This window comes from Phocoena sinus, chromosome 18 (assembly GCF_008692025.1).
Source record: "Phocoena sinus isolate mPhoSin1 chromosome 18, mPhoSin1.pri, whole genome shotgun sequence".
NCBI classification, from domain to species: Eukaryota; Metazoa; Chordata; class Mammalia; order Artiodactyla; family Phocoenidae; genus Phocoena; species Phocoena sinus.
In genome coordinates this window covers 21,348,241-21,361,067 of record NC_045780.1, presented here as the reverse complement: position 1 = coordinate 21,361,067, position 12,827 = coordinate 21,348,241, and the positions used below count along the sequence as shown (strand labels likewise).

Sequence of the window (12,827 nt, the reverse complement as noted above, 5' to 3'; positions counted from 1 at the left end):
ATTCTCCCTCATAGAGTTTCTGACTCTTAATTTCATTTAACTACATTTGAGCTACAAAATTTAGCAGGCACGGATGGGGGCAGGGGAGTGAGGTGCTGGTCGGGAATCTAATTTACCGCTGCCACGACTACAGATGCGAAACGCATGTGTGAATCTGTGATGGATCAGTCTCACTAAGGCTGGGTTTAAATTATTGCTAATGGCGAGAAATGCCATTCAGTGTTGCACCCCCAGGGTCCTAGGGCGAGGAACCTTTGGGCTTCATTGGGCAGAGGATTAAGATCCTCAGTGCAGTCTTGCCCAGCTGTCTCTTGAGTGTCTCCTAGTTGTGGCCACAGAAGTTCCCCCTGTGGATGGTCTTGGCTCGTTCTGAATCAGGGCTGGCTTTGACTGCACGCTGAGATGGAGAGTCTGGGGTGGGTCCCAGTCCCTTCACCATGTGATTGTTCGGAGATGGCCTCTCTCCGCAGGGAATCAGCCTGTAATCTGGGAAGGAAATGGCCTGTGTCCCCGAGGGAAATAGGGCCTGTGTTCATGTAGAACAAGAACAAGAAAACTGGGCTTCCCTGGTGGCGCAGTGGTTGAGAGTCCGCCTGCCCATGCAGGGGACGCGGGTTCGTGCCCTGGTCCGGGAAGATCCCACATGCCGCGGAGTGGCTGGGCCCGTGAGCCATGGCCGCTGAGCCTGTGCGTCCGGAGCCTGTGCTCCGCAACGGGAGAGGCCACAACGGTGAGAGGCCCGCGCACCGCAAAAAAAAAAAAAAAAAAAAAGAACAGGAAAACTAATGGAGGGGAAGATCGCAGAGGTGTTTGTCTTAGCACTTTGCAGAGGCTCTTCCTCTGAGGGGCGTCTGGGATGAGGAAGGGGGTCCCAGGGTTAGGGTGGCACAGGAAGCATCATGCGTCATCAGCCCGATGGCGACCACTCCAGCCTCCGTATTCCACATCCGCGGAACGCCCGCAAGGCCACATCTCCCCAAGCCCCCAGGAGCCCGGCCGCGAGGTGGATGCCGGCTCTGGGGTCCCTTACCCTGCTGGCTTTCACAGCTCCACTCCGTCTGCGTGCTCTTGTCCTGCAAGTCCAGGAACTCTCCATCGTGCTTCACCAAGGATGTAGACGGCATCGTGTCACCGAGGAGAAGCCTGCTGCTGGCAGGTTCAGGGGGTGGGAGGAGGGACAGCAAAGAAGGTGGTCACCCGAGGGACGCCAGCAGCAGAGGGGAGCAAGGGGTCGGTCCACCTCCAGACAGGGGCCGGGTTAGGAACCCAGAGCTGTGGCCTGCGGGGAGGTTGTGGTGGCGGCGGTTGCTTCCCGGTCCCCATGGACTTCGGCCTGTCGTTGGTGGTGGCTGTCACCGGTTGGAAGGGACCACCTTGTGGACCGTGGAAAATAGGCCTGTGTGCCATTCTGGGTGCCAAGCGTAGCTTCACTTAGAGTGACAGGCTCTGGGGGTGCCTTCAAAGGCCAATCAACGGGCCAGACCTCCGTGCCGGACAGTCTAACCTTCCAGAACATTCTGTGTCCCTGCTGGCTCACCACCCTGCTCATTCCAGTCGTCCTTCTCGCCTCAGAGCTACCTCAGGCAGAGCGGAAAAAATCAGCAGCCGCTTCAAACCAAGCACCGACGTCTGTCCCCGCTAGTCTGCCCACTGCACACACCACCATCTTCGAGAAAGGTTTCCGCGGGGCCTGATGACAGGGCGCTGGGTGTGAGGCGCAGGCCCTGCTACCCGGGAGCTCAGGATCAAAAGGGGTGACCCAGCACCCCGACCTACATCGTGTCCTTCCTCAGGAATCTCTGCCTTTTAACTGGGACAAGAACCTGTGATTCAGAGGGATGAGAGGGGCTTTTGGCCCTGAAGCCATCTCGTGGAAACTGGCCCAACTGGCAGAGACAGGCCTGAGGGGAGATGCCCGGCCTGTCAGGGGGCAGAGACTGTGGCGGCAGAAAGAACCTAGACTTTGGTGTCAGGCGGTCCGAGCTGAAGTGTTGGCGTTTGCGCTAGAGTGGAGTAACCTTGGGTGAGCCACCTAACTTCTCTGTGCCTCGGTTTCCGCACCTTTTCGGTAATTGTACCCCCTCCCCCAGGTCCGCACAGGTGAGGACAAAACGAGAGTGGGCAGTGTTGGCTGTCATTGTTCGTAGAGGGAAAATGAGAAGTTCAGTGGCCCTTCATGAGACGGGCCTGTTCCCTGTCGGGTTCCCTGATGCAGGGATCAGGGGTGGGGGGCAGAGGGGCCGCAGTCTGAGGCTGGGGGCGAAGAGTTGAGGAAGAGAAGAGGAGGTAGCTTGCTCTAGCCAGAAAGCTGTTCTCCCTTCAGCATTGCTGGGAGTGCCAGGCAGATCTGTGCCAGTTCTAGGGGACCCGGGGGAGGGTCCGTGCCAGCCTGTGGGCTGGGGCAGAGCAGCTGTGTTCTTAGGATGCACCACTAGCAAGGGGCCCCGGGGGCAAGTGGCAAGATGCTCTGGTCTTAGGTCAGGTGACCACAGGGCTCAAGAACCAGTGGAGAAAGGTGAGCTTTTTAGGCAAGTGTCAATCCTTGCCCTGCTCCAGGCCTCAAGGCCACATCAGGAGACCCCCCGGGGCTCTGTTTCCTTATCCTTCTGCTGGGATAATGCCTGTCCTACCTCACTCACCAGGTGCCCACGGGGACCCAAGGAGATAATGCAGGTCCCCATGGATGGACTTTGACAAATCAAAGCTGTCGACAAACACAGGGATTATACTTAAGGTCATGGAGGGCCGCTCTGGTCATTTCCATGCTCATGTACACTTGCCCAGCACTCTCCTTGCCACGCCTGCCCCAGGCTGGGACGTTGCAGGGCTTCTGGGGTGCCTGCCAGAGCTCTGCTGTGGCCTCAGCACCCGGAAAGCAGGACTGGGGCTCCAGCCTGCGTGGCCAAACACCACCTCCCTGCCCCATCGGCAATGCGGAGATGTTGCAAGCAGGAGCCCCTGTCCCGAGATCCCAGGCCTGATCCTGCAGCCGCTTCAGAGCGGGGAAGGGGCCTGGCATGCGCCTGGGGACCTCGGGGACGCATGTGGAAGAGGGGGCCTTCCCGTTTACAAGGGACCCATGAAACACCTGACCTGAATCTGCTTCCTTCTCATCCCCCCTGCCTTAGCAAAGAAACACGAGTGCGACCCTTCTTGCCCAAAGGGGTTTGTAGAGGGTTTGGTCTCTCAGCACCCTTGTGTGAGGAAAATCCAGGGCCTCTCTGAGCACCCCCAGGCCCAGACCTGGACTCGGGGGAGGCGAGCCGAATTGCTCAGGGACAGACCCAGGTCAGGCCCCAGGCTCCCCGCAGGGCCCCGGGAAAGAACAGGAAACAAACTCAGCTGCGATACGAATAAAAGATTGGACGGGTGCTTGTGTTTGGAATAAAGCTGACCAGGAATCAAGCTCCTTGTTCAGCATGTGCTAAGTTTTCCACGTGGTGGCTCGTGGGAGCAGAATGAAGGATAACAGCGATCCACAGCCCTCACCGCACGTGCCCCGTGTGCTAACCTCTGCTTCACGTGCGCCCTGTCAGTTAGTACCTTTAATCCTCACCACAGCCCCGGGAGTCGGAAACTCTTCCTGTCCCCATTTTACAGGTGGGAAAACTGAGGCAGAAGATTAGGTGGCTGCCCTGTGGCACACAGCTGACTGGGTGGAGCAGCTGCGATTCACACCCAGGCAGGTGTGGGTCCCTGGCTCCAGGGTCCCTGTTCTCCATCACAGCCTTCCAGAGGGTCACTTCACCATCAGGCCCCTTCAGTACCACGTTGCTTGCTCCTCTGTGAGTGTCAGTAGCTGAGGTGCAGGGGCCTCGGGAAAGCACTCCCTCTTAGGGATTGCCTTAGTAGGGCTGGACCTGGCAGATACACGGTGCTGAGCCTCTGGAAGCGTGAAGCGTGGAACGGAGGGGCCGGTAGAGGGCGGGAGTGGGGAGCTGGCCTCACCAGGTGGAGGGGAGCCCCGTGCAGAGTACTGTACCCTCAGATCGTAGCCTGTGTCTTTCCTGCGCAGAAGAGCTGGGGTTTCGTTCCTGCTTCTCAGCGTAACCCAGCTGGCCTTGGGCTTTCTTTGTAGCTAGTGTCAACCCACTTCACCGGTGGAGGCCAATGACTGCCTTCCCCCAGTCATCCTTTGGGGCAGATGTAGGGGACGAGGACTGTGAATCAGAGGTCTTGTGCCCCCTGCCCCACATGGGTTTCCACAGAGCTGAGCACACAGAGGCTTCTGTCCACAGCTGTGTCAGTGACCGTCTAGCGTGGGCTGAGTCCCGTGGTGGGAGTTTCATGAACACTCACTGAGCGATTACTTAGAGCTTGGAATATGCCTGAGCAAAAGGAAGACGGCAACTGCCTTGTGGGTGTTCACTTGTCTCTTCACTGCGACCACTGCCCGGGGCCCTTGGCCATTTCTCCCCAGCTCAGCCTTCCTTCCAGACTCAGCTGTCCCCTGCCCTTTCCTCTCCGTAGTTCTGGGCGCCCAGGACCCTGATCCTGGGACTCGTCCCTCAGCTTGTGAGTGGCTGAACAGCAGAGGGGAGCTGTATCGGGAGGTCCTTTGTGTGTGACTTCTAGGAGACCCCCGCCTGAACTGCGCCTTCCTCGGGGGTCCTGCTCCCTGCGGCCCACCCCACTCTCACCCCCACTTTCCACCTTTGGGACTGCAAAGGCTTCTGAAGCATCATCCCTAAGCATGAACTTCCACCTGACTTATCAGAAAAAAAAAAATCAAAAACTTTTACCTTGCTTTAAGACTAGGCAGGGTTTGCGATGAACGAGCCTTGAATTCTGTTGGAAAAAAGAACAGAAAGACAATGTTGAAAAAAAAAAAAGAATCTTTCTATTAAAAAATCTGTTGTTAAGTATGTGATGCTGGGATTGGGGTGGAGAGGCCCTGATTTACAGAATTTTTCTATTTTTGCTTTTCGTTAGCATTGTCTCTCTTAATGGTTTCCTTTAGAAATTATGAGGTTGAAATTTGATAAAATTAGAACTCGAGAAGGTAATTTTCGTGAAATCATGGAATTGGGACATTTAGGTTTGCTTTGTTAATCTTTTGAGTTATTACAGAGGCCTCCCTCTGTCACAGGATGAAGGACATCTATCTATACAGGAGAGGTGGCTGAGGTTCAGAGGATATAAATGTTTTAAAAATTATTTTTCCTGTGTTTGTTGGCAATCTGTATGTCTTCTTTGGAGAAATGTCTGTTTAGGTCTTCTGCCCGTTTTTGGATTGGGTTGTTTGTTTTTTTGATATTGAGCTGCATGAGTTGCTTGTAAAGACTCTATTTGTGTCATTTAATCACCTGACCGTTGGCTTTTTTTTTTTTTTTTTTTTTTTTTTAAATTAATTCATTTATTTATTTATTTATTTTTGGCTGTGTAGGGTCTTCGTTTCTGTGCGAGGGCTTTCTCTAGTTGCGGCGAGCGGGGGCCACTCTTCATCGCCGTGCACGGGCCTCTCACTGTCGTGGCCTCTCTTGTTGCGGAGCACAGGCTCCAGACACACAGGCTCAGTAGTTGTGGCTCACGGGCCCAGTCGCTCCGTGGCATGTGGGATCTTCCCAGACCAGGGCTCGAACCCGTGTCCCCTGCATTGGCAGGCAGATTCTCAACCACTGCGCCACCAGGGAAGCCCTGACCGTTGGCTTTGAATGATATGACATCAAGAATTTCAGGTACAATTGGGATAAAATAGAGTATAGATTCTAGAGAATGGCACAGTGGAAGTAGTAAAGAGATGATGGTCAGAAAATTTGAACTTGAAACTTGAATGTTCAACACTTATCCATAGTTTACCCATGAGACAGACTATTATCGAGGAATATCACTTGGCTATTAAAATGACGTCTACAGGGGCTTCCCTGGTGGCGCAGTGGTTGGGAGTCCGCCTGCCGATGCAGGGGACGCGGGTTCGTGCCCCGGTCCGGGAGGATCCCGCGTGCCGCGGAGCGGCTGGGCCCGTGAGCCATGGCGGCTGGGCTTGTGCGTCCGGAGCCTGTGCTCCGCGATGGGAGAGGCCACAGCAGTGAGAGGCCCGCGCACAGCAAAAAAAAAAAAAAAAATGACGTCTACAAAAATTAAGCAATACGGGCAAATATGGAAGTCACAATACTAAGTTACAAAAGTAAAATACAGACTTCTTTTATATACAGCATATTTAAAGTGGTAAAAACAGGACAAAACAAGGACCACAACCACCAAACACACAAAAAATGAGGGCGGGAGGAGCAGAGTAAAAATGATAAAATGTGAATCAGCTTTACTTATATTTGGATGTTGGTAGGTTGGGCGTTATTTTTCTACTTTTCAAATTTTCCACTAAAAAAATGAACAAAAGTAGATTTTGCTTCTTTTTATGTTACTCTTCTCAAATTAAAACATGCATGTAATTTATTAAAAAGCAGAAACAAAGGGTGAAAGGAGGGAAGAAAGGAGAAAAGAAAGAGAAGTGACTAGAAGAGAAAGAAGAGAAGGCTTGGGAGGCTGTCTTGGCCCCTCTAATTATTTTCCATGACCTTGGAGAAGTCACATACCCTCTCTCAAACTCCAGGATCCGCATCTGTGAAGGGGGCAGGGGGTAAAGAGTGGCTGGAAAATTGAAGGAAACAGATTGCGAAATACACACTGTACACCCTATGCCACTGGACTGTGCTCCCCACCTTCAGGGCAAGACACACACAGAAAGTGATACTGTTTGTACAGGAGCAGAGTGGAGCCTGGGGCGACTGGTCTTGGGGCTCAGCATCTCCCCCCAGTAGTGGCCGACTCATGGCACCCTGATGGGGAAGCTCTGCCACTATCTGTGAACTTCCTGCTGGACAGGTTGTCTGGCTCTCCCATCTCTGCCTTATCGGTGTATCTCAAACCTTTCTTATTAAATACACAGAATTGCTAGGTTCCCCCTTTGGAAATGGTCCTCGGGGCACCACCTCTCAACTGGAAATGGCGACCAAATTATAGCATTTCGGCCAAATAGCATTCAGAGCCACCAAAGAGGAGCTAGCAAGGGGAAAGAAAATCAAATCCAGCCGAGTATATGCATCAAAATACCATTAGGTAAGAACATTACTAATCAAAATGAATATACTGTGACACCTCTACGGCCTTATTTGCCACAGAGCAGAATTCATCTTTAGGAAGGTCTTGGGTTCAAAATAAACAAAAGAGGCCTCATTGTGGGGTGGTTTCCTGTTCTGTGACAGCATGACAGAAATGTAGATCGTACTTCTTCCTTCCTGCACCTTGTGAGATCAGAAAAACATTTTTACACCTGACAGTTGTATGGGGTGGGAGAGCTTTCACAGCATTTCCAGAATGTTCTTTCATTTAATTGCCACAATCACAAGGAATTTTTTCACATGGGGAAAGGGAGACTTGGAGCAGGTAGTTGACATGCCCAAGGTCAAAGGCCCACCCTTGTGCTGGGTCTTCTGACTCTGACATCACAGGGTTTACACCCATGTTTCACAGAGGTGATCTGGAACCTCCCAGTTCCAATCGGGGGAGATCAGTCACATGTGGTATTGATTATTCAGTGACAGTCGATGCTGCATTTACATTCAAGTTGCTCATCTAATTTTATTGGGTTTTCTCACAAATCATGGAGAAGATCATCCCTTCTTTTAAAGAAGAGAGGGGGTGAGGGTTGTTAGTCTGACGTACCCTGATTGGTCCAGGGCAATGGGAGACTCTGACGTTGCTGCAGAGTAGCTGGGTGGGGGCCCTAGATTCCTCCCACACCCTAGTTCATTGCATCTTCTCTTGTGTTTTTGTTCTGTCCATTTCACAAAAGAGGAAAATGTGGCCAGGGGATGTAATTTACCCTTCACAAGTCAATGGTAAGGAAATAATAAAATCTAATATTATAATAATAATAACAATAATAGCTAACACCTACATAGTCTTAAAATGCTATATGCCTGGCATAGCTCAAAATGCTTTACGTAATTAAACCCCTTTCATCCTCACAAACATCCTATAAGGTAGGCCTACTGTTATTCCTAATTTACAGCTAAGAAAACTAAGACACAGAGAGGTTAAGTGACTTGCCCAAGCTCATGCAACTAATAAGTGGGAGAGAGCTGGTGTTCAAACCTATGCAGTCAAGGTCTTGAGAGAGGAAGAAAAAAAAGTGTTCTCTGTGACAGGTTCATGTCTGCCACCAAATAGACAAGTAAATAGCGTGCATGCTCCTTTCTCCTCTTCTGCCCCTGTGACAGACATCACTGGCGGATCGTGGCACACTTTCCTGCTGAGCCCAAACGAGGTGTCAAAATCCTTCTCATTGCAGTGCTTCACCACTAACCTCTAATAATTAATCCGTCAGCATGCGAGATGGAAGCCCATTTGTCATTTTATAGGCGCCGATTAATTCATAATGCTGTTTTAAAAAATAAGTATGGGTGATTGGGATTGACATATACACACTACTATATATAAAATAGATAATTAATAAGGACCTACTGTATAGCACAGGGAACTCTCACTCAATACTCTGTAATGGCCTATATGGGGAAAGAATCTAAAAAAGAGTGGACATATGTGTATGTATGACTGATTCACTTTGTGGTACACCTGAAACTAACACAACGTCGTAAATCAACTTTACTCCAATAAAAATTAAAAAAAAAAACAACAAAAAACAAAAACAAGAAAAAAGGTGTGTGTGTGTGTGTGTGTGTGTGTGTGTGTGTGTGTGTGTGTGTGTGTGTATATATATGCCTGGCTTTGTGAAATGAATGAAACTGAATTTGATTCAGTTTGCATTTACTGAGGATCTGAGTCAGGAAAGCGCTCTTGTTAGGCTCTGAGGTTCAAAACAAGAGATAAACAAAGTTACATCATAAAGGTATTGGGGAGAAATTATACCTAAAGAAATTGTGATGTAAATTCTTTTGAAGATTTAAGATCCTCTTGTAAACCCCTTCTTAACTTAATCTGTTGTGTACAGTCTGGCTTGGCACCCTGGGTTTTCGTAGACTAAGACACGCTTCCATGTGCCTTCAAAGGCGTTTTAGTATTCCCCTACAGGTTTTTCAGTGCCTCTCCAATTTTTGCTAGCAGGGCATTTATTTTCAAAGCTTTTGCTTTTATAAACAGTTCCATTCACTTGACAGCACTGTATTTGCCCTATTCTAGTGGGTAATATATTTACAAAGGTCCGACACATAGCAGGGACATGTTAAGAATGCTTGATTCATACTGTGCAGAAGAAATGGCTTGAATGCTAGTTTTCAGTGTTAGAATCACACTTGGTCCTTGAACAGCAGGGTTATTAGGATTCTGAAAGGGAGCTCAGTGGTAGAGGCGCACAGAAAAGAGAATTTCCCAGCAACAGAGGAATGAGCTCTCCAACGTACTAACTTCTGTGAGGGCAGTAGGAATGTAGGATGATACATCTGATTTGATGCAGAGGAGGTAAAGGCACAACACCTGTGTGGCTGCCGAATCCACGCAGCTTTCAGGATGTAGGCAGTGTGCAATCAGACTGGGATTTAAAAATTCAAGCTCCCTGAGATGCTTGCGGTTGGTAACAGGACGGGATCCAGAAAAAATAGTTTAGTTCTGTTTCTAGGTCAACATTAAGACGATGCAGATGACCTGGATTTTTAACTTTCCGTTCCCGGTTGGATATGTCCATTCAGTCATAACGTCGAGGGAAGACACTGTGTGGGCCTGTGAATAAATGCATATCAGCCACTTGGAGTGACAGCACAAGGAGACCACTGCCAAATAATAAAACCCAGCTTAAGGAAAAGTTGCCAGTTGCAGAAACAGTATTGGAAAAATGTCAGCTCTAGGATGAGAGAAATCACTGCAAAGTTAAATACCCTCCAGCAGGGTAAGATGATGCCTTCCAGGGGCTGAACAGGCACCCTGGGAAGCATACTAGTCTCTGCTGACTTAGTAACAGATTGTGGAAATGTATTCTAGGAAATAATTAGAGCCCATTAATAAAATTTAGCTCTAAGGGTGTTTATCAAAGTGCTGTTTTAAAGAGTAACCAAAAAATCAGAAGCAATAAATGATCAGTAATAGGAAATCAATTAAAATGTTACGGTTTGAAAATATACAATGTGATGCAGCCATTAAAATGACTTGTAGAAAATTGAAAGCATGAAATGATATTCCTATAAGTATGTAATATTTATATGTAATTATAATACAGAAATATAGAAATAAATATACCTTAAAGGGCAGGTTGCAAGCACTATATAGTGTCTGGGGAGAACATAACCAAAGTGTAAAAGCGATTATCATCTCTGAATGGGAGTGATCTTTGCTTTCTTCTTTTTATGAATATACGGTTTCTCAAACATCTACCATGCACATGTATTACTTGTGCAACAAGGAAAAAGAAAAGATACAAGTTAGGGGGTGTTTTCTGTTTGTCTTATTTTGTTTTTTATGAACAGGCGCTTCCCGTTCATCAGGTCTCCTTGTCTGCTCCGTAGGCTCAGTGCTTGGGGGGCGCAGCTCTTGAAGTTGTGAGTAGAACTTGGTCAGAAATGATTCACGAGCATGCCAGCGCGGTGTGTAGGGTCGATCATTTGCGCTTTGGCTGTATCTCAAGCCTGTTCTTTTTTCCCCGACATCGTGATGAACTAGAACTACCATCTATGGGATGTTCGCCCCAGATACTCACCCTCTTCCAGAAACTTTTCATACAGAAACATTTTTCCTTCCAGCAGCTCTTTCTTCTGTAGATACTTTTCCTCCTTCAGATACTCCTTTTCATCCAGATACTCCTTTCCTTTCAGATAATTTTCCTCCTCCTCCAGGTACTGGTCTTCCTCCGGGCTCTCTAACTCTTGAAGAAATAAAAATTCTTCCACTGAACTCTCCTCATCTCCTTCAGTACCTTCTTCCTGTGAAGACAAGGTCTGCGTGGAGTGGTGGAAACTTGTGGAAGGGTGAGGAGGTGATGCTCCCGATGGCTGGAGATTTCTAGCAGACATGCTGGGAGGCATTTAGCAGAGGAAAGCCTTCTGCAGCAGGCGGAGTCACTACTTCGTCATCCTGGTAACCGAGAAAGGAATAAGACCCCATTAGTCAGGAATTACCTACTGCATGTCGTTCACTCATTGCATTCCGTGGTCTTGGGATGGCCCTTTGAGTATGCATATCAGTACATGGTGGCCTGTGAAAAGGCACAAAAAGAGAAGGCAGAGGCTTTACACCTCCAGGAGCTGGTTGGAGAGACCACATCTGAAGGCAGCGCCTTTGGAATGACTGCACAACATGAAGTCAGTGAGGAGAGCTGGAAAGTGAAGGAGCCATTGGTGTTTAGTGGTGCAGTCATTAGAGAAGACTTTGACTTACTCATCAAGAACTATTTATTGCTACAGTGATCAGGACATAGACTGTCTTCCAGGAGCTTCAAACTGGGGAGAGAAACAGACATTCAAACAGATTTCTGTACACAGAGTGGCAAGCACAATGCAAGAGGTCCAGGCAGGGTGGTACAGACACAGCTTGTGGGGCCTTGGTCAGTGAAGGTCCCTGTGGTTGGACGTCTGCCAGGCACGTGCTCCTGGCCACGCCCCCTGCTGGAAGCACCACCCACCCCCTCGGCAAAGTGTTAGTTCACTTAGCAAACACCTATTTTTACTCCCCGGATTTAGCACAGCTGTGAGCACCTACCTCCCCCCGGGGCGTCTTCCATGTTCCACCCTATGCTCCATCTGTACCTTCTATATTTTCATTAAAGTAACGATTTTGCTATATTACATAGTTTGTTTGCACATCTGTCTTTCCAACAGAGTGTGAACTTCTCGATGGCGGGAAGGATTGATTCTCGTTTGCAAATCTATTTCAGATCCTTCCTCTCTTCTCTGCTCTACTGTGACTACCCGCAGTGAACTGTACCATCTCTAGTCTGGATTACTGCTACATGCTCTTAACTGGCCTTCCCGTCACCACTGCTGCTGTCCTGTAGTCGTTCTCCACGAGGAGTGTTCTTGGGAAAATATAAATCACATCAGGATATGCATTGCTTAACAATCCCCCGATGGCTTTCTCTGGCACGGAGAATAAAATGTGAACCCCACTCCAGGGCTCCCAGGGCCCTGGAGATGTGGCACCTGCCAGTCTCTCTGACTTCCTGTCTTATTGTTCCTTCTCTGTTCTCCCACTCTGTTATTCTCTCCTAGAGCACTTACCCTGTTTCTAGTTATGGTTCTGTTTCCATGTTTACTTGTTCAATATTTCTTTTCCACTATATCTACGTGTCTCAATGACAGTGACCTTATGTGGCCTGTTCCCCGCTCTCTCTCCCATGGTTGGCTCAGTGCCTGGTGCATCATAAAGACACCCAGAGTAAACGATCAGTGACTGAATGAAGGATCAAGAATCGATGGCTCTAGAGCAGGGCATCCCAAAGCTTTAAAAATGATAAGTTATTCTGCACAATGGGATAAACTGCAGATAACTGGCCCAGCATCGTCCTGTTTGCTCTGAGGGCTTAAGAGGTAAATCTCCTGGCCTTCCTTTTCCCAGATCTCTGATTGGGAAGCTCTGTTCTAGGGAACCAGCCAGATGAGGTCATGAGGATCACTCTCTAGCATATGTGCACCCTGATGCCTGAGATGACGGGTGTGAGGTCAAAGACATTCATAATGAGACAGCCTGGGACCTGAGACCTGGGACCCCTTACTGCAGTGCTTACACCTGGACAAACGTCTCCTCAAGCAACAGAATATGAAGAAACTATAAGGGACTAAAAATAATTGCACGCATGTGCAGTTGGGGCAAATTATGAACAGCAAAGCTACGAAAAGGTCAAAACCCAGCTGCCACTTCTGAGGAGCCAGGAATAAAAGGAG

At 48.9% G+C, this 12,827-nt stretch overlaps 1 protein-coding gene across 1 annotated transcript in view; it reads right to left on the bottom strand.

The window, feature by feature from the left end:
- ERICH6B (glutamate rich 6B) overlaps nucleotides 1-10,961 on the bottom strand; it is a 41,783-nt gene extending 30,822 nt beyond the window's left edge. The window contains exon 1 of the mRNA XM_032610890.1: nucleotides 10,649-10,961. Within this exon, the coding sequence (XP_032466781.1) occupies nucleotides 10,649-10,961 (313 nt within the window). The remainder of the gene's footprint in view (nucleotides 1-10,648) is intronic.
- Nucleotides 10,962-12,827: the final 1,866 nt, after the last annotated feature.